We start from the raw sequence: 20,010 nt of genomic DNA, 5'->3' as shown, positions 1-20,010 counted from the left end.
ACCCTTCACCAATGTGGCCGGCACCAGTGACCTGTGTGTGTCCCCACACCACTTCTGCGGGGAGACCTCCACTCCCCCCCGTAATCCAGCTGCTCAGGGCACCACGCTTCCCGCCGCAGCCTGGGATCTGTGACAATCCCACCTTCCCTCTATAGCCCTCCATGTGTCGCAGGGCACACCTTGACAACAACCACACCGCACAGGCAGACACTCAGAGGGGCACCAAGTCCCCCCAAGTCCGTCACTGGCCAAAGCTAGCCAGTGACAGGCTAGATAGAGACCACACGCAGAGGGAGCCTCTTTCCCCACAAGAGGTCCTCCTGGCAGAGGTCAGTGAGAAGGAATGGCCAGGACAACACTGCCTCCAGACCAGGCCAAGGCGGGCCTTCCTGCCACCCACTGGAGCTGGGCACAGGTGACAGGGTGGCTCCGAGGCTCAATGCCCTGACATCCTTCAGTCCCCAGGGGCAAACCCTAGTGCAAGGCCAGGGGTTGAGAGAGAGGTGGTCCTTCCGGCACAGGCAGCTGAGAGCCCGGCGGCCCCCAGGACACATTATGACCCAAGGACAAAAAAAACCCAGAACAAAAACATAAAACACTAATGCTGCCCCCACCTTCAAAACAGGAACCACTTGGGCTGCAAGCTGGTGGGAGGGGAAGCCCCAGGGTGACACGGAAGGCGAAGGTGGGACTCACCTCTCTCAGCAACTGCATCCCCTTCAGCCCGTACTGCTGCTGCTGCTGGGCCACAGTGACCCCCAAAGCCAGCGTGTGCATAACACAGGAGACCACGGAGATGGTGACGATGGGGCTGAGGCTGAGGGGCAGCGTGATGAAGAAGGAGAATACAAAGAAGGCCTGCCAGCCCACTGTGTCGCTGGCTGCATGGGCACCCGTGAAGTTCAGGCCCAGGTATGAGAAGACCTGTGCTGTTATCAGCAGCCACAGCAGGTAGGGCACCAGTTTCCGGGTGACCCGGTCCGGGAGCAGCCCCTTTTTGCAGAGCACGAAGAGGATGATGTCCAACGCCAGCCCTACCCCGGCCACCACGAGGGGAGCCAGCTTGTCCCCGGAGAAGACCACAGCGCACATGACCACCACGTAGCAGTCGAAGAGGGCTGCGAAGACCACCAGCACCAGCAGGGTCTCGTGGCGCTGCCTCTTGAAGTAGGTCTGGTACAGGTTCTCCAAGGACTCGGGCACGAAGGTAAGCCGCATGAAGCGAGGCAGGCAGAGGCAGGACCCCGAGTTCCGCACGGAGATTTCATGGCTCCGGCCCATCCCGCGGTCTGGGTCAGAGGGCAGGCTGACGGAGTACTCCGCGGAGTGCTCGGCCGAGTACTCGGGGTCCGAGAAGCCCTGATTCCTCGGCATCCTTGCTGGTGCCTGCTGCTTCTGGCCCTGGAGAAGTGCGCCTGGAACCGAAGGGCTCTGGAATGGGCCACCACCTAGCAGGGCTCTCTGAGACCTGGGGAAGGCTCAGTGCCGGCCACCGCGGGCAGGAGCGCAGAACGGGTCTCCAGGGCACAGGAAGCGCTGATCATCTGGAACTTAAAAGACACCTCTAAGTAGAAGCAGCTCTGCCAGCCCACCTGTGCTTTCTCTGTGGCCCGCCCACAGCTCACGAAAGAACCGCGGCTGCAAGGGGCTGTGTGGTGGGGGGACGGGCGGCCCGCTCCTGCCACCACCCCACCTGCCACCCCGGGCACACGCCCTTGGTCCACCACTACACTGCCTCTGCTTGCCGAGGGGCCTGGCCACCTCTCCATCCCTCGCACCTCTGGCCTCTTCTCTGAGCCATCTCTCCTCTCAGCCCCTGACTTCCCCACTTAAGTCTCCTCCAGGCCCACGCCTTAGGCACAACGTGCGAGAAAGAAGCCGAGCCATCCTGGGGATTCCTGAATCTTCCTGGTGTTTACTTCCTTTTCCCACCCAGCCCTCGGCGACTCCGACTCCCCGCCGCGGGGCACTGTGTGCCCTCCGGAAGGCCGGCCCTACCCCTGCGCTTAGCTTACCTGTGCGGGAACTCAAGAGCCGCGTGGTCCGGGCCGGTCCCCGCGAGGCTGCAGGGCCGGGTCACGCGTGCGGCGGGCGGGGCAGAAGGCTCAGCGCGCCCGGGGGCTGCTCCCCGCGCAGCCGCGCCGCCCCACCAGCCCCATAGCCCCCGGCCACAGCGCCACTGCCCGGAGGTCAGGCCCCGGATCCCGCCGGGAGAGGCTCAGGGCTGCCTCTCAGCATCCACAGGCTCCTGGCCGCAGGAGGAACGAAGAGGCGGCGGCGGCGACGGGGACTGGAAAATTCGGGGCGCCCGCCTCTAGGGTTGAGGCTCGCGGGCCGGAGCCCTTCCTCTGGTCCCCGCTGCGGTCGCGGCGGCGGCACTGCTAGGGGCGCACGCGGGGCCCGCCCTGGCGGGAGCGCGGGCTGAGGCCGGGGAAGCCCGCCAGCATCCTCTGCCGCTCGCGCGCCGAGCGGAGCCAGCCGAGTCCGGGCGCGGCGCGCTGCACTGTGAGTCCCCGCGCGGCGCGGGCGGCTCCGGGGCCACGCGCGCTCCAGGCCCCTGGAGGCGGGCGGCGCCCCTCCCTCCCCTCAGTCACCGCCCTCTCGGCGAGTGCGTCCGGGACTTGGGGGTGGGGGCGAGGCGCCAGGCTCCAGGCCCGGGACCCGCGAGGGGCAGCAGAAGGGTGAGAAGGAGCGCGGGGCGAGAGTTGGAGGGGCCCCGGTGGCCCTGCGCCCCAGCACCGGGCGGCAGGCTGGCGGCGACCGCTGCGTGGAAGCGCCCGGGGGCCGGCGGGCGAGAAGGATGGGCGAATCCGCGCCCTCCCCTGCAGGCCCGCTCCCGGAGGATAAAAGCCCGGGCCGGGCCCTCCTGCAGGTGAGGCGCGCTCGGGGCACCCCCGCAGCCCCCTCCTCCGCAGCAGCTTCCTTCCGGGCGCGGAGAGGCCGGGGCTGCGGTTTCGGGATGGCCTGGCGAGCCGGGCCTGTGTCCCCGCCCACTCTGGCGGCCCAAACGCCGGAGCGCGGGGCCTGAACTTTCCGCAGCCGAGCCACGTTCCAGTGGGCACGTGGGCCTGGAAAGGACCGTGCTGCCAGAAGATCTCCCGTGCGCATTCCACCTGTTTGAGACGTGTTTGAATTTACAAACTCTCCTTAAAAACTCAAATGCTCCTTTGAATGGTTAAGCCTGTCAGTCTCTTACCCCTTGGTATAATTTACTTTCCTTGACTTTGACTGAACACCTTGCCAACTACAGGCTATAGGAATTTAGATAAAGGGAAAGGAAGGAGATGGGTTGTTTGGGAACAAAAGCCTGTGAGAGGGGTAGGGGGTTGCTGAGGACAGCCAGTGACAGTAGGGGATGGGCTCCCCTGGGGAGAGCAAAGGAAATGGGTCTGAGAGGAGAGGAACTCGGCCATCCAGACTCTGGATGGAGGTGCCTCCTGGAGCGCCCATGAGTGCCTATGCAACACCTCAGGCAGCAACTCCTCCCTGTGGGAACAGATACTCAGAGCATGGATTGTCTGGCAGCTGTTTCTATCAGTCCCTCATACTCATTCTGAAAAGCTCTCAGCCTCAGCCCAGACTGGTCAGGGCTTGGATTCCAAACGTGGGGGACAGAACATCAGATCTGGGAGGGGGATAATTTAAACAAAGCAGCACATTTCCGATTGGTTTAATTCGTCTGGAGTCCAAAATTTATTCTGAGTTGTTACATGATGTTAAAGGAGGCATGATTTTTATGTTTAACAAAGGGACATGTATTAACAACAGGAAAAGAGCTGGTAAATACTGTTTGGGCCTGTTTTGGCCCAAGGAGTATCCATCCACTTTAACCCATTGTGAGGTCCTCTCCCTTTCCTGGCATACAGGCCAACCCTTAGCTCCCGGCCTGTGGGTGTCCTGCTGGGCCTTCTACCACCCCCCCACCCCCGTCGGTCCTCCGCACTGTGAAGGAGAGTGTTCCACACAGAGGTAACTGGTGAGAGCCCTGATCTCCTGCCCTGACCACTGGCCTCACTGCTTCAGTCCCTGCCCTTCCACAAGCCTCCTGTCCTTGCTGCGGGCACCTGCTCATCAGGCCTGCCCTCAGGGCACCCAGTGCACACCTGCCTGGCCAGGCCTCAGGGAAGACCCGAGGAGCCACCTAGTCCCTGCCCCCAGGATGCCTGCCAGCTCTGCTGGGCCCCAGATCCATCGACAAGACAGACCCTCAACTGTGCACAGGGGGCAGCCAGAGGGGACCTGAAACAGAGCCTCTCGGGGCTGCAGGGAAGGATCTGGTCAGGCGACCGGAGCCTCCCGACAAAGGCTCAGTAATAGCACAGCACCTGTACAGCATGTTCCGCCCCTGCGGTGCATTCTGGGCTGTGGCCATGGCCCTTCCCTGTGGATGTGGGAAGCCCGTCAGCACAGCTGCAGCCCTCCCTGTGCCTTCCTGGGAGCCTGAGTCCACCGAAGTAAATATTCCAGAGTGAGAGAGCCGCTCAAGGCCCTGCCCACAGAGGAGATCCGAGAAAACACAACTAATTGGAGGCAGGCAGCCAGGCACGGGAGCCTCATCTGTCTCACTCGCTTCTCCGGGATCTGGCACCTGACGGGTACTCCGAACAGGCATTGAATGAGTGGGCGACTGCCCGAAGCAGAAATGGCGCTCTACAAGTGCACTGGCCGTCCTGCAGGGGAACGACAGGCCTCACTGATGTTGCAATGCCCTGGCCCAGGGACAATGAAAAATAATCACAATCGAGAGAAAAACTATACATTTTTTATCGTGGTAATCTGGACAATTGGCATGCATTGCTTTTGCAATCAAAAGATACAATAAATATGCCCTGACCAGTGGGGCTCAGTGGGTTTGGCATCGTACCCCAAAGCGAAAGGTCGCCGGCTCTATTCCTAGTCAGGGCGCATGCCTGGGTTGCGGGTTCGGTCCTCCTTCAGGGCTCCACACGTGAGAGGAAAACGATGGAAGTTTCTCTCTCACACTGCTGTTCTCTCCCTCCCTTCCCCTCTCTCTAAAAAGAAAAAAAAAAGCAATAAGTCTATCTTTAAAACACACACATGCATGCACCCACGCAACCCAAGACCGTGAGGGGCTGCGTGGGTGACTTGCCCATGACACGTGTCCTACAGTGAACACAGAGTCACGGGCTTGGGTAGAAGCTTGGAGGGCACCCTGACCCCCATCCCATCCCTATCCCGGGTCTGCTTGGACAGGATATGTCTTGGCTAAAGGCATCTTTTGTTTGTATGGTTTGAGCCTAGATGATTGCTGACAATTAGCAGCTATTGGATAAACAAGAGTGATTTGCCCTCTGGGGAAGTGTGGCAGCTCCTGAATCCAGCAAACAATAGACCAGAGCAGAGCCCTGGTGTCCTGGGGAAACAGAAGTGGGAGGAGCGAAGATCATTGGCTCCCCTGGTGCTGGCCCCAGGAGAGCCCGCTTTGGGGCTTCAGCTGAAAACACAGCCTGAGATAGGGGCCCCTGCAAGCGGCTCAATTGGGCAAGTGATTCCTGGGGAAAGAAGGCGGGAAAGCCGTCAAATACGAGGTGTGAAACGGAGCAGTCACTGCCTGGGCAGCAGGGGCCACCCCTCTGGGACCCTCCAAAGAGCCCTGGAGAAGTCACCTCAAAGTTTTCCACTGGAGTTAGGGGAGTATTCACCCACCTACTCCCCTCCCTCCATTGGTGAAGGGTCAACAGTTGGGGTGTCCACTCAGTTGGGGTGTCCACTCCTGCGTACTCCCAAGTGTGTGCAAGCCTCAGGGAGGTGGAACGGGGGTGCCTGGGCAGAGAGGCAAGCTGCCCTCAGGGTGTAGGTGCAGCAGTGACAGAGTAGACCGGGGGCCTGAGAGGATGTGGCACATGACATGCAAGTGTCCCGTCCAGGGCCCAGAGGTGGGGGTGTGTCACCTGGAGGAGAGATTCACGTGGCACAGGAGAGAGAGCGGCCCTCATGAGTGGGAAACTCAGCCTTTGCGCTGCCCTTGATGCTCCACAGGACCTCGGACAGATGGTCGAGCGCCCCCAAACCTCAGTTTCCTTGTGGTGTGACGACATAATACGAACCCCTAGACAGAGCCATTGGGAGGAAGGGGGATTCGTGGGAACCCAAATGGTTGGCAAATCTCCACAGGACAAGTCAAGTGGGCATTACCGTTCACCTCACTGCTGGACCCCCAAGCAGCCCTGGCCATTTCCGACGACATGCATAGGGCCAGCCCAGGGGCCGTCTCCCCGGGGCCCTCTCCGTGGTTACATCCGGGGACCTCTCAGGGTTCCATTGCCGTTTTCCTCTCTGACATCGTTGGCCTGTTGTCCATGCCTTGGTATCTCTCCATCTCCATGTCTCTCGGTGCTTCTGCCTCCATGTTCAGGTCTTCCTGACTCTGCCTGTCACTCATTGGGCCACTGTGTGTGTGCCTGCATGTGTGTTAGCATGTAAGTGTGAGGAGGTGTGTGTGTGCGTGAGAGTCCATGTGAGTTTGTGAGGGTGTTGTGTGTATGTTTTGTATTAATAAGTTTGCAAATATGTGAGAGTGCATCTGAGTGTGATCTGTGTGTGCTTGAGTGTGTGTGCAATGTGTCTGATCACAAAAGTAAGCACATGTCAATGTGTGATGAGTGTGAGTGAGTGTGCACACACTCACAGCACTTGCCTTGCCCTTGCAGGTCCACCTCCGGCCTCCCCGCCTCCTCCCCCACCTCCAGAAGCGGCACCCATCCTCATGGGCCTGTGCCAGGCTCACTGCCCTAGGACACAGGGAAGCCCACACCCAGGCTCTGGGCTGCCTGGGCTGGGCGGCTTTCTGGGTCTGTCTCCTCTACTTGGTCTCCATTTTACAGGTGAGAAGGAAATCTAGGGCTCAGAGACAAGAGGCAACTTGCTCCTGATCCCACAGCTAGGAAGAAGCCGAGGGAGGGTAGGTTCCAGGCACTCTGACCGTGCACCAGTCCAGCTGGAGCAGGAATCCTCAGGAGGCTCCCTCTGGTCAGTGACCGCTTCCCTAACCACCGGGACACCGTGCTCTCAGGCTCCTTGCCAATCGATAGCCAGGGAAGCCTGGAGAACCGCCACTCCCTGGAGGTCAGAGCTGGGACTGGAAACATCATTCTGTGCCAGCCCAGATGGGGAAGCTGCTGCCAAGACAGGTCAGATTTGGTAAGAGGAAGAAACACGCCCAAGGAGCGTGAAGCAACACATATGTGCTGAGTAATCGTGAAGGCTCCGTGGAAATGGCACGTTTCCAAAAGCACTCAAACCAAGGCCCCTCTGGGAAGAGGTGCCATAGAAATATGTGCTAACAAGATTCTCCCCAGCCTGCTGGGTATAAGAAGGAGCAGAAAAAGATTTTAGAACAACAAGAGGGGGCTGGGAAAGGTGCAGGTCAGGAGGAGATGGGGTTTCCACCTCCATGATCCTTCTCACAGGTGAAAGTCACCAATACCCAGGAGAGCGAGGCCCCATCTTCTAGCTGTGCCTGCCAGGGGGGGCGGGCTGCCCACCTCCCCACGTGCTAGGGGTTAAATAAGATAATGTGTGTAAAGTGTCCTGAGGCCACCTTCCCTTTGAAGTTGTACTCAAAGAGCCTCAGTCATTTTTCCCTTAGAGATCTGTAGTAGGTTGCGGGTGGCCCCAGAAGGTAGGTTCACGTCCAAGTCACAGGAATCAGTGAACATGATCTTATTTGGAGTCTTTGCAGATGTAATTAAGTTACAGCTTTTCAGATGAGGTCGCCCTGGATTACAGGATGGTCCTCAATCCACTGACAAGCATCCCTGGGAGAAATAGGCACAGAGGAGGAGGGGATGTGGAGATGGAGGCCAAGGTCGGAGTGGTGTGGCCACAAGCCAGGGAACACCTGGAGCCACCGAAAGCCGGAGGAGGCAAAGACAGATCCTGCTCTCCAGCCTCCAGAGAAAGTGCAGCCCTGCTGACCATCCTGATTCTGGATGTCAGGGCTCCAGACTTTGAGGGAATGAATTTCTGTTGCTTCCAGCCACCCGGTGTGTGGTACTTTGTTATGGCAGCCACAGGAACCTAAGCCAGGATCCAATCGCACATTTTCTACTCCCAATGCAACACTTGCTAGGATTTGTTATAATTTTACACAACTGTCACCCCACCCACTGGAATTTGAGCCCGAAGTCAAGGCCTTTTAAAAATACAGATATTTTATTGACTATGCTATTACAGTTGTCCCATTTCCCCCCTTTATTCCCCTCTGCCCCCTCCCACCCACATTCCCCCACCTTAGTTCATGTCCATGGGTCATACATATAAGTTCTTTGGCTTCTATATTTCCCATACTGTTCTTACCCTCCCCCTGTCTATGTTGAAGCTACCATTATGCTTTTATTCCCTGTGCCTTTCCCCCCAATTTTCCCCCTCTCCCTCCCCAATGATAACCAATCTCCATTTCTGTGGTTCTGTTCCTGTTGTAGTTGTTTGCTTAGCTTGTTTTTGTTTTCTTTAGATTTGGTTGTTGATAGTTGTGAGTTTGTTGTCATTTTACTGTTCACATTTTTTACCTTATTCTTAGATAAGTCCCTTTAACATTTCATATAATAAGGGCTTGATGATGATGAACTCCTTTAACTTGACCTTATCTGAGAAGTACTTTATCTTCCCTTCCATTCTAAATGAAAGCTTTGCTGGATAGAGCAATCTTGGATGTAGGTCCTTAACTTTCATGACTTCAAATACTTCTTTCCAGCCCCTTCTTGCCTGCAAGGTTTCTTTTGAGAAATCAGCTGACAGTCTTATGGGAACGCCTCTGTAGGTAACTCTCTCCTTTTCTCTTGCTGCTTTTAAGATTCTCTCCTTATCTTTCATCTTGGGTAATGTAATTATGATGTGCCTTGGTATATGCTTCCTTGGTCCAATTTCTTTGGGACTCTCAGAGCTTCCTGGACTTCCTGGAAGTTTATTTCCTTTGCCAGAATGGGGAAGTTCTCCTTTATGGTTTGTTCAAATAAGTTTTCCATTTCTTGCTCCTCCTCTTCTTCTTCTGGCACCCCTGTGATTTGGATGTTGGAATGTTTAAAGTTGCTCTGGAGGTTCCTAAGCCTCTCCTCATTTTTTTTGAATTCTTGTTTCTTCATTCTGTTCTGGTTGACTGTTTATTTCTTCCCTCTGGTCCAAATCATTGATCTGAGTCTCAGTTTCCTTCCCGTCACTGTTGGTTCCCTGTACATTTTCCTTTATTTCACTTTGCATAGCCTTCACTTCTTCCTGTATTTTGGGACCACACTCAACCATTTCTGTGAGCATCCTGATTATCAATGTTTTGAATTGTGCATCTGATAGGTTGGCTATCTCTTCATCACTTAGTTGTATTTTTTCTGGAGCTTTAATCTATTCTTTCATTTGGACCATATTTTTTTTGTCTAGGCGCACCTGTTATGTGGTAAGGGGTGGAGCCTTAGGTGTTCACCAGGGCGGGGCAACTACATTACTACGTTGTGATGCTGTATGTGGGGGAGGGGTCCGAGAGGGAACAATGCCATTTTCTCCGCTCTCGTGGGCTTTCAGTCACTTCCTCCGCTACCCACAAGCAAAGTGGGCCCTTCTGGTGCTGATTCCCGGATGGGTGTGTTTGTGTATGTTCTAGGACCCTGTGAGTCTCTCCAACGAACTCTCCTGTGAGGCTGGGAGTTTCTCCCACCACTGCAACCCCTACAGGTTTTTTCAGTCAGAGTTTTTGAGGCTTTATTTTCCTGCTCTGGAGCCCTGGGTTATGCAGTCTGTCTTGCTCCGAGTTCTTTCTCCCAGTTTATCCGAACACAAATGTGGGACCGCCCAGCCACTAGCCACTGCCTCCCTTGCCCAGGTCCTCCATCCGCCACCTTGCCATAAACCTTCTCCTCCAGGCTGCATGTCTCCACCCCTCCTACCGGTCTGGATGAATGTTTCTTCTTTAACTCCTTGGCTGTTGGACACAGTTCAATTTTCTGGCAGTTAGGGTTATTTTTTGTTTTTAAATTTGTTGTCGTCCTTCTTTTGGTTGTGCAAGGAGGCAAAGTGTATCTACCTATGCCTCCCTCTTGGCTGGAAGACCCAAAGTCAAATGTCTTCATTCACCTTCGGACCTGGGATGCAAGCCTAGAGAGTCTCAAAACACCTTGTGGAATTAAAAAAACAAAAAATCTGTTGGATTCTCTTCTCCAACCACGGAGCTTCTTCAGTTGGGATCACATACCCCCAGGGTACCCCGAAACGTGTCAGCAAGTGGCAGGAACCACAGAACCACCTTGAAGTCATTCCCAGATTCCAATTTCCCTTGAAGTGATTTTTTCCTCATTGGAGAAAAGTTGAGCGATTTAATTGGTAAGTAATTTTAATCACTATTTCTCTTGTGAAACCATCAGGGATTGATTGTAGAGCGAATGCACACGTTTCTATCTGTTTAAGGTACAAGACCAGGCCGCAGGGAAATGGAGACATGCGGTCTCTGTGGATCACACCCCCAGATCTTTGCGGGGCTCTTTCTCTCCATCAGCAGGAGCCCTGGAGACGCCCAAGGTCCACGCCAACTCTGGGGCCTGCCCTGCTGCTCACCCTGCTGCCTGGGCCTCGGTCACGAGCTCCCCGTGGGTACTGCCCAAATGTACACCCAGGCACCCGACTCTGGGGCCCGATTCCCAGCTCTGTGCAGTTCGACCTGCCCAGCCTCGTTGCTGGAGGAATGACAGGCTGCATGGCTCACCCCTCTGTCTGGATAGGGGTCAAGTTAGCATTGGATCCCTGGGGGCAGGTTGAGGGGGGCAGGTGGGAAAGCAAAGCAGGAGTGGACAGTACAGAGGGAAGTGGGGCCTTTGTCTTAAGAGCTTGGCTGTTCAAACCCAGAGTCCTCCTTCCCCCCTGGGAGTCAAGAAGGCGGCCGGGTCGGAGGGGTGGAGACCCAGACAGCAGGTCCACAACGGGGCAACACCGGAGGGGAGGCCTGTCGCCTGGCCAGGAAGGACGCAGGGCAGCCTGATTCACATTCTCCTGAGCCATTTTCATATTTTAAAATAAGAGCCACTGAGCACAGGCTCCAGCAATTATATTGATCAAGACAGAACAGAGTGAGGCCCAGGTTTGTGATGCTGAGGTTTATCTGCTCACCTTGGTCTTTTAGGACACCCTCCCCTCCCCCTCTCCCAGTGTCTGGGCCTCTCCCCCTCTTTCCCTCTCCCTCTCTTTCTCCCCAGAACATGGTGGCAGATCACCAAGGGGCTGGAGGGAGTAAATGTTGCTGCTGAGGTGTTGGGACAGACCATTAATTCTGCCTCTGCTGGCTCCCACTTCTGAACGGCTTAGGAAGTGGACGCAGGAATCAGGCAAGTGGGGCACGCAGATTGGCCTCATAGGGATGGAAGCTTGGTCAGAAGCTGGGGCTCAGGTGTGTGGCCACAGTCTGGGATAATGCTTCACTCCAGATTGAACCCCTCACCCAGTCCCAGGCATGTGGGGTGATCATAGCCTCCCAGAAGGGGTGGAGCCTGCGCTGGGGAAAAGGGAGATGAGCGGACATTGCACCCCACTTCCTCACCCAGCCAACACATGTGAAATGACAGGGCCGAGCCGATGGGGCTCAGTTCCTGCTCCCCATTTCACCAGCAGAAAAGTTAGTGAGGCCATGAGAGCATTTGGGGGGGCTCTGTAGAAACAGGGGACCACCGATAGTGATCTACGCATACACACACACACACTCTACACACGCCACATGCACACACACACACGCAGGCACACACCTCTGATCCATAGCCAAAGCCATCTCAAGTCAAAGGAGTAAGTTGGAAGGGTGGCATTTCAGATTTCACTGAACCGGTAAGGGAAGAAGGTATTTTGTGGGCAGCACGGCCTTCCACCCCCTGCCTGCATCACATCATAGCCGAGATGACCCAGAAAGTACAGCAGAGATTGTAGGGAAGAGGTCTCTGCTTCCTGTGCAGCCCTGGAGCCCACTGGCTCCTTCCCCCTCGGGTTCTGCCCCTTCCCTCCTGGCACTTTCAAGAAGTAAAGCTTCTCCCATCTTAAATCACAAATGACACCGCTTTTCAGCCCTCATTCCCTCCAGCTGCCAGCTGTGTTCCTCCTTCCTTCCAAGGCAAGCTACTCATGGAGGTTTCCTAAGCTTCATTGTGAACAGTGTTCCTGATGTTTACTTTAAGATCCTGGACCAGAAAAGGCTCTGTGTGGTAGGGCACACTGAGAAGGAAGCGGGGGGAGAATATTTGCCGAGGGACGCAGAAAGGACCCCTTGGGAAAAGGGAAGAGTGTGAGCAAAGGCGTGGAGGCAGGGACGTCCCAGGAGGATGTGGGAGTGGGGAGTGAAGACAGACAGGGGGAAGGAAGTGGAAAGGAAAGTCACGGCCAGGCAAGAATGGCAGGGAGGGGCCAGATCACAGAAGGCCGTGAGTGCCGAGCTAAAAGGACTTTCTGCTTTACAGTTGTTGATGATTCATTGGAGCAAATGCCATGGCCTGACCAGGCACATCATCTCAGAGGACTGATTTGGGATAAAAGATGGTTTGGATAAAAGATACTGTTATGAAAAAACTGGCAATAAGGCACAAAATAGAAGCCAGTGACCCAAACTCAAGCAATACTCTAGGATTCATTCCACAAAGTCCTCAGGCCTCACACAAGAGAGGTTACACTGACTTACATGCAACTTAGACACACTCAGGTTTGGGGTTAAGCCTATCCATGTGTTTTCTCAGATAATAATTTCCTAGCTATTCAATAATTAATGCTGGCATTGATTTTCCTCTTGTGTTCTTAAAGATGCTGTTTACTGCGCAAGTGGTGGCAGGAAGGCATTAGCTCCCCACTTTGCCACCCCTTTTCCAATCCTGGGGGACCACACGGGGATGCAGGCACAGCCAGGCGCCGTTCTGAAAGTGTTACTTTCAGTAGAACACATGCTACACTTTCTCAAAACCTTTTTTAAAAAAATGGTCCTTTAAAAAAACCTCAGCTTTTACTTTAACATTTTTTCCTCACTCTCTTAAAAATCATCTCAGTGAAATGGGTTCAGGGTGGGTTTTAGCAATTCCACCTCTCCCCCATTCCCCCTTCTAGGATGTCTCTGGCTTTCCATGCACCGGTCCTGCCAAGTGGGAAGTGAGTGACAGCTTTACCTGTAGCTGAGTGAGGACCCAGAGCCCCCGTATAAGGCTCTCTGGCCAAGGGGGCTCTAACCCTCCCAGTCATGAAAGCCCGCAGAGCCCACACTACCTGCCAGCTGCAAACCTGTCTGCGCAGGGAAGTTTATGACCCTGCTCGGCTATTTTTAGCTGCTGCTAGGTTGAGTCAGTCTTTCTGCGGGCTTGCTGTTGGAGTCTTGCTCACATGTGGGGCTGGGAGCACGTGTCCGGTCTCCCTCGCCCACTCAGCCTTCACCTACACAGCCCCTCTTTGCCCCTCTCATCGGGCAGGGGCAGGAGAAGGGTCTGAGCTTTTTTGCTCCTCTTGAAAAAAACCTCCCCAGAAGTCGTGTGACTTGGAGGGAGCTGGAGACTTTTCATCTTATTCACAATTTGGCATTAAGTCTAAGTTCGAATGCACCTTTAAATGAAAATAATTATGTTAAAATAGCATTAGAGAGGAGGATTTAAATGATAGCTATAAATTGATACTCATTGTTCATCATTTGTGATCCCAGAGTATAGCAGAATGACTGGCATCGAAAAGGCACTTAAATGCTTAATGGAGGAAGGAATGCTTAGGAATAAATGAATAAATTCAAAGGTGTTAAAAGCTCAGTGATTTAGCCCTCTCAAGGGTAAGACTTGTAATTTAACACAGAACTTTTCTTTAATAAATTGCAAATGGTGGAGTTCTCAGGCATCTCTCCTGCAGAGGGACTAGAGATGTTTTTGGCAGTTGGGATGGTTTCTGTCCTAAGTAACCCCCCACCCCCACCCTGCACTCAGAACGGCTTAAACAGTAGAGAAAATGTATTACCTCCACAACAAGTCCTTGAATAGGGCCTCTACCCAGTCTTTGGGTGGAGTGGGTCTAAGGTTTGTTATTCAGTGGCTCAAAACCATCGTTAAGGCCCGTGTCACCTCTCATCTCTACCCTGTTCCTCTTCTTCTGTAGGACGATGTCCTATCTGCAGGCTGTGAGATGGTGCCACAACCCCGGGGCATGTGCAGATAGGACATTGTCCCTCAGAGGAAGAGGGACAGTTTCCTTCCGCGCCTCACTTTTCAGGAGTGCAACATTTTTTCCGAGAAGCTCCCTGGGAGAATGCCCACTATGTGCTTTGGTCTACAAAAGAGTCACATGCCCACTCCCAAACCAATCACTGGCAATAGAACTGGTACCACTGAGAGTGGCTTCACCCACTCATGACTGACAGAGCCACACGGTGCAGGGATGGGCAAGGAGGAAGGGAGGAACGGCTAGGCCGTCAACCGCCTTGGCTCTGATGCCCTTTGAAGGCCAGGCCTGATGCCAGCAAAGCCAACCCTCTCGCCATTCCTCCGAGGAGCTTCTATGAACCAGGGAGATACTCAGACAAATTTCATCAAGAAAATGACACCACAGTTGGGTTATTGAGCAACATATTTGGGCGCTCAGGGCACTCACACTTTTCTTATTTTCTGGCTCTCCGGCTCTTTTTAACAAAGTCAGTATTCAGTTGTGTTCTGTGACTTTTTTCATCATCTGTTGGGAAATGGGTGGTTGAAGGACCTAAATCTATTTCACATTTCAGCAACGAGGTTGTTTCATTCATTCATTTATCAAATACTTACTATGCTTTTATTCAGCACCGAAGACACAAAGATAGGAAAGATAAAGTCTTTGTCTGCCAAGAAGTAGTACATTAGAAATGAAACTAGACCACCTTCTAACTCCACACACAAGGATAAATTCAAAATGGATTAGAGACTTAAATGTTAGGCCCGAAACTATAAAAAAATCATTGAAGAAAACACAGGCAGCAAAATCTCAGACACTGCTTGTAGCAATATTTTATTGGCTGTATCTCCCTAGGCAAGGGAAACAAAGGAAAAAATAAACAAACGAGATGACAGCAAATGAAAATATCAACAAAATAAAAAGACAGCCCATAGAATGGGAAGACATATTCACTGATATGTCTGGTAAGGGGCTAATGTTCAAAATTTATTAAAAACTCACAAAACACAACACTGAAAAAACAAAGAACCCAATTAAAAAAAAGGGCAGAGGACCTGAATAGACACTTCTCCAAAGAGGACATGCAGATGGCCAACAGACATATGAAAAGATGCTCAGCATCACTAATCATCAGAGATGCAAATTAAAACCACAATGAGATACAATCTCACACCTGTCAGAATGACTACCATCAATAAATCAACAAACAACAAGTGCTGGCGAGGATGTGGAGAAAGGGGAACCCTTTTGCACTATTGCTGGGGATGCTGATTGGTGCAGCCACTGTGGAAAACAGTATGAAGATGCCTCAAAAAATTAAAAATGGATCTGCCTTTTTTGACCCAGTGATCCCACTTCTGAGAATATATCGAAAGGAACCCAAAACACTAATTTGAAAGAACATAAGCATCCGTATGTTTATTGCAGTGTTATTTACAATCGCCGAGATATGGAAGCAGCCCAAGTGTCCATCAGCAGATCAGTGGATAAAACAACTATGAGACATTTACACAATGGAAACTACTTGGCTGCAAAAAAAAAAAAAAAAGAAAATTTTACCTTTTGCAACAGTATGGATGGACCTGGAGAACATTTATGCTAAGTAAAATAAGCCAGTCAGAGCAAGACAAATACCGTATCATTTCACTCATATATAGACTCTGCTGAACAAACTGAACTAACAGGCAAAATAGAGACAGACTCAGAGAGTAGGATGGGAGTAGGAGGCTGGTTTGGGAGTGGAAAGACTGAGCAAAAAGGAAAAAGGACTCATGGACATGGGTTTCAGGGAGGGAAATATAAGGGAACAAAATGGTATAAAAATAAAGTAAAATAATTAAAAAAGAAATAGTATATTGTGGAGGCCCCTACCCTGCTGAGGAGAAAATCTACCATCTGTGCCTGGGCAGCTGGGGGGAGTCTAGAAAAAGTTCAGAGGAGAAGGCATTTGAGCTGGATATACAAGTTCAGTAAGAGTTCGCCAGGCGAAGAGGAGAGGGGAGGAAGGAGTCGGCTCAGGCTGCAGGCACTGAGCAGCGCAGACTGGGTGGCTTAAGCGACAGACAGTTTCATCCTGCAGCTCTGGGGGCAGGCAGGGTGCCGGCAGATTCAGTCCCTGGTGAGGGCTCTCCCTGGCTGGCTTCTGGCAGCTGTCTGTGACGAGAGGAAGCTCTGATGTCTCATCCTCTCCTGCCACTGATCCCAGCGTGAGGGCTCTGCCCTCACGACCTCATCTAACCCTAATCACCCCAATACCATCACATTGAGGGGTGGGGCTTTGCTGTATGAATTTGGGGGTGCACAAACATTCCATTCATGACAGTGTGTCAGGTCTCGGGGCAGCAAGTACAGAGGCGTGAGGCTGTGCACAGCACAGTGTGCCCAGAGAACACCAGCAAGCTCCGTGTGCCTGGAGCGAGGGCAGGGTGAAGGGGTGCTCGTGTGGAGACAGGGGCTGGAAGGGGGCTCTGGCCGACGCCAGGCAGAGGCAGAGTCGGGGCGCTGCGGCAAAGAGCCCCGGGCCCTAGGCAAGCCCCAGGGTGAATCCAGGTTCCGCCATTACACAGCTCAATGGTGGGGTACCCTGGAGAAGGTTCCAGGTGCACTTCAGAAGACACAGGTGCTTTTAGGTGGAATGTGCTATGAAGTTCCTATTGTTTACTGTGTCCTTTAAGCCTGTTGTTTCCTTATTGGTTTTCTGTCCGTCCGTCCCCCTAATCCCACCCCCAGTTTCTCAGATTCTCAGGTTTATTTAACTTTTAGTTGCTGGCTTGAGTGAATGTCCCTCCAGATATGACTTTCAAGCTGCTCTGGGAGCATAAGTGGCTCTGCAAAAGTCGATGCAAAATTTCACTGAAAAAAAACCCTGTTAATAAATATATACAAATGTACTATATTACACGGTTTAACACACTGGTAACTTCAGTTGTCACATTAACTTCCTCTTGGCTCAGGCACACCCCAGAACTTCCTTTCACACATGCAGGATTTGAACTTGTGTCATCGATGAGGAAAATTGTATCTCTGTGGTCTTTTTAAAAATACAGGCCTATTTATGTCCCCATGAGCAACATGGAACAAGCAGGTACAATACTATCTATAGTGTGAAGCAGAATGTTTTAAAATCTGGGTCCTGAGGCTGACGGGGTGGGCGGGGAGCCTGGGCTCTGAAGGTGGGCAGGCTTGGGTTTGAATAGCATCCTGTGCGGCCTTGGGCCCGTCACTTCACCTCTCCAAGCCTCAGTCCTCTCATCTGTAAAATGGGGATAACATCGTCAAAGACATCCATACTCATACAGGTCCTTCAGTTCTGCCACTGGGGACTTCTCTTTGGCTTTCTTTCTAGTGTTATGCAACATCTAGTAATTTTTAGTATCTACTACCTTTCCCATCATCCTTCCCAGCACCGCACCCTTCTGCCCCATCTAGTTCTTTCTTCCTCTTCCCGTAGGCTGCTCCAGCCCCTAGAAGTCTTGTTCAGGTCTTATGATGAGAAGCAGCTCAGCTCTTCGCCTCACACACAAAGCCACGGTACTTGACCCTACATTGAACATTTCATGGGGACACCTCATGAAACAGAGGCCCGGTCAGTAGAGTGCCTGACGGAAGCCTCACCTGTCCTTGAACCTGATCCCTGCAAGGCCCTTCCTCACCAGCACTTGTGAGGACAAGGCCATCACCACCTGGGGGTCATATAATAATGCCACCATCTCCCTGAGCGGTGTTAAAGGTGTGAATGCATCCTGATAAAATGTTGCTCTCAACCCTCCTTCACACAGGGGCCCCTGTTGGAGTTCACTAGAAATACAACTTTCTGTCACTAAACAATAGCTGACAACCACTGCCTTGGGGCTTTTCCGTTTGCTCCCTCTAGACTGCTGGGAGAAGGTTTCTTTTGCTTCCTTTTATTTTGCTGCTGAGCCACTACGCACCTTCTCTCTCCTTAGGATTTATTTTATACACCTCTTTGTTTTCTCCCAAACTCGGAAGCCAGTGGAATGTTGCATAGTGGCCTCAGAGGCATGGAGAGACGCTTGTCATGTTAATTTCTCTCATCACAGCAGACTTTTACCTTCTCTTCTCTGGTACAAAAGCCTTTGTGGGTTGTACCTGCTGATTTTGTAATTATCACTAACAGCTGTTTTGGATGTAGAGCAAAATAACTTTCTTAAAGTCATAGCGTTCTTTAGAATAGTCAGCTTATCACAGGTGCACACTATGGATTTAACTAAAACAGCAATTTAGGTTCTAGATATTTGCGCTTAAAATGAATACAACTGTAATAACTGCTTTGGGAGAATATAATATTTTAATTATAATTATAAAATACATAAAGATATGCCTAAAGTCTAGAACTATATCCTCCGGGCCCCATGTGAAAAACAGCTTTGTATAATGATAATGGTTAAGTTCTCAAAAAGAAATTAATACAGCATTTTCACAGCCTCCAGGATCTTCTGTATGTAGTAGCAATCAGTATTAATTATAAAGTTGCATATAAGAAAGAAAACTATAGGAAATAAACCTGTAGAAAAAGAAAACTTTCTTCAAAACTCCACAGATTTAAAAAAAAATAGTGAAACTATAATGTAAACTTCATGGGGCAGGGACTTTTGTTGGCCCTGTGCTCTGCTATATCCCTAGTGCACATAGTAGGTGCTCAACAAATATATACATGGTGAATGGCTATTGTAACAATGAAATCTGATTCGAAATGTAAGAAATTAGAAGTGCCCCTGACAGGCAATGGATGAAATAGAAACTAAAAAGCTAGATAAATGTGACATTTTAAATAGACTCTGAAGCAAAATGAACGAACCTAATATTTCTTTGCAGCTTACAACTGGTTATTATTTGTTTAAAACACAGGCAAAGACTCCAGTTGGGAAGCACTACGTAGTTGGCTGTATTTTAATATATAAAACTGTATAATATACCTATCAAACATCGTATCGGCCTACAGACTACGGCTGTCTCGTCCCTGCTTGCGATCCTTGGTGTCTTATTATCGGATGTTCTTTCAGTCACAAGTAACAGAAAGCAAACCCTGCCTGACTCAGGCAGGAAAAGGGGGTGGAGACTGACTGGAAGGGCCCGGGGTGGCTGATGCGCTTGAAGAGCCACCTGTTCGGGAGACCTAGAAGGGCGTCTCAGCCACCAGGACCCTCTTTCTGAACGTCTGCCTCCCTCTCACTCTCTTCCACGAGGCTATAATGGGGGTTGCCAGCATCGGCAAACCCTTTCTGTCTTCCTTTCCTGAGCGGAAGTTTGTTTTCATAGATCCAATCAGAAAGATTCCAGGGAGGGCTGCCAATCAGTTCAGCTTGGGCAACCTTCCCAGCTCAGGGACCGATCTCTGTGGCCAAGGAGAAAGGGGGTGCAGAGTGGGACTCGGCAGCTCCCCTTCGGAGCATGTGAGCAGTGCAGAAGTAGAGCAGTTGCCCCGGAGGAGCGGTGGGCATTCCCAGGTCAGAGCGAATGACCTTTCCAGCGAAAATTAAAGCTCCCGTCGGAAGCCTGCGGAGATGGACCACCTTCTGTGGGCTGGCCTTCCTAGGCTTGACGCTTCCAGATTCTGGGTTTACAACAGACTCTTGCTTTAGGATTCTTGTTGCCCAGAGATGGGTTAACTGAATTATTTAGATCCGTGTTATTAAAATGAGATAACAACACGCCCTGGCCGGGATGCTCAGGTGGTTGGAGCATCAGCCCAGACACCAAAAGGTTGTGGGTTTGGTCCCTGGTCAGGGCACATGCTTGGGTTGCGGGTTCAGTCCCTGGTCGGGGCACGTGTGGGGTGTGGCAAATCAATGTTTCTCTCTCCCCCTTCCTCTCTCTCTAAAATCAATGGGCATATCCCTGGGTGAGGAT

The 20,010-nt window shown here is 52.0% G+C and overlaps 1 protein-coding gene across 2 annotated transcripts in view; it reads right to left on the bottom strand.

The window, feature by feature from the left end:
• The window catches only part of ADCY3 (adenylate cyclase 3), a 60,164-nt gene extending 57,225 nt beyond the window's left edge, over window positions 1-2,939 (bottom strand). For both annotated transcript variants that reach the window (XM_045189211.3, XM_024552518.4), the window contains exons 1-2: window positions 2,016-2,939; window positions 697-1,550 (exon numbers count right to left, since the gene is read on the bottom strand). In XM_045189211.3, the coding sequence (XP_045045146.2) occupies window positions 697-1,374 (678 nt within the window). In that variant the 5' untranslated portion in view covers window positions 1,375-1,550; window positions 2,016-2,939. The remainder of the gene's footprint in view (window positions 1-696; window positions 1,551-2,015) is intronic.
• Between the last annotated feature and the right edge of the window lie 17,071 nt (window positions 2,940-20,010).

This window comes from Desmodus rotundus, chromosome 5 (genome assembly GCF_022682495.2).
Source record: "Desmodus rotundus isolate HL8 chromosome 5, HLdesRot8A.1, whole genome shotgun sequence".
NCBI classification, from domain to species: Eukaryota; Metazoa; Chordata; class Mammalia; order Chiroptera; family Phyllostomidae; genus Desmodus; species Desmodus rotundus.
The sequence above is the reverse complement of the archived record's forward strand: the minus strand, read 5'-3'. Positions and strand labels throughout refer to the sequence as shown.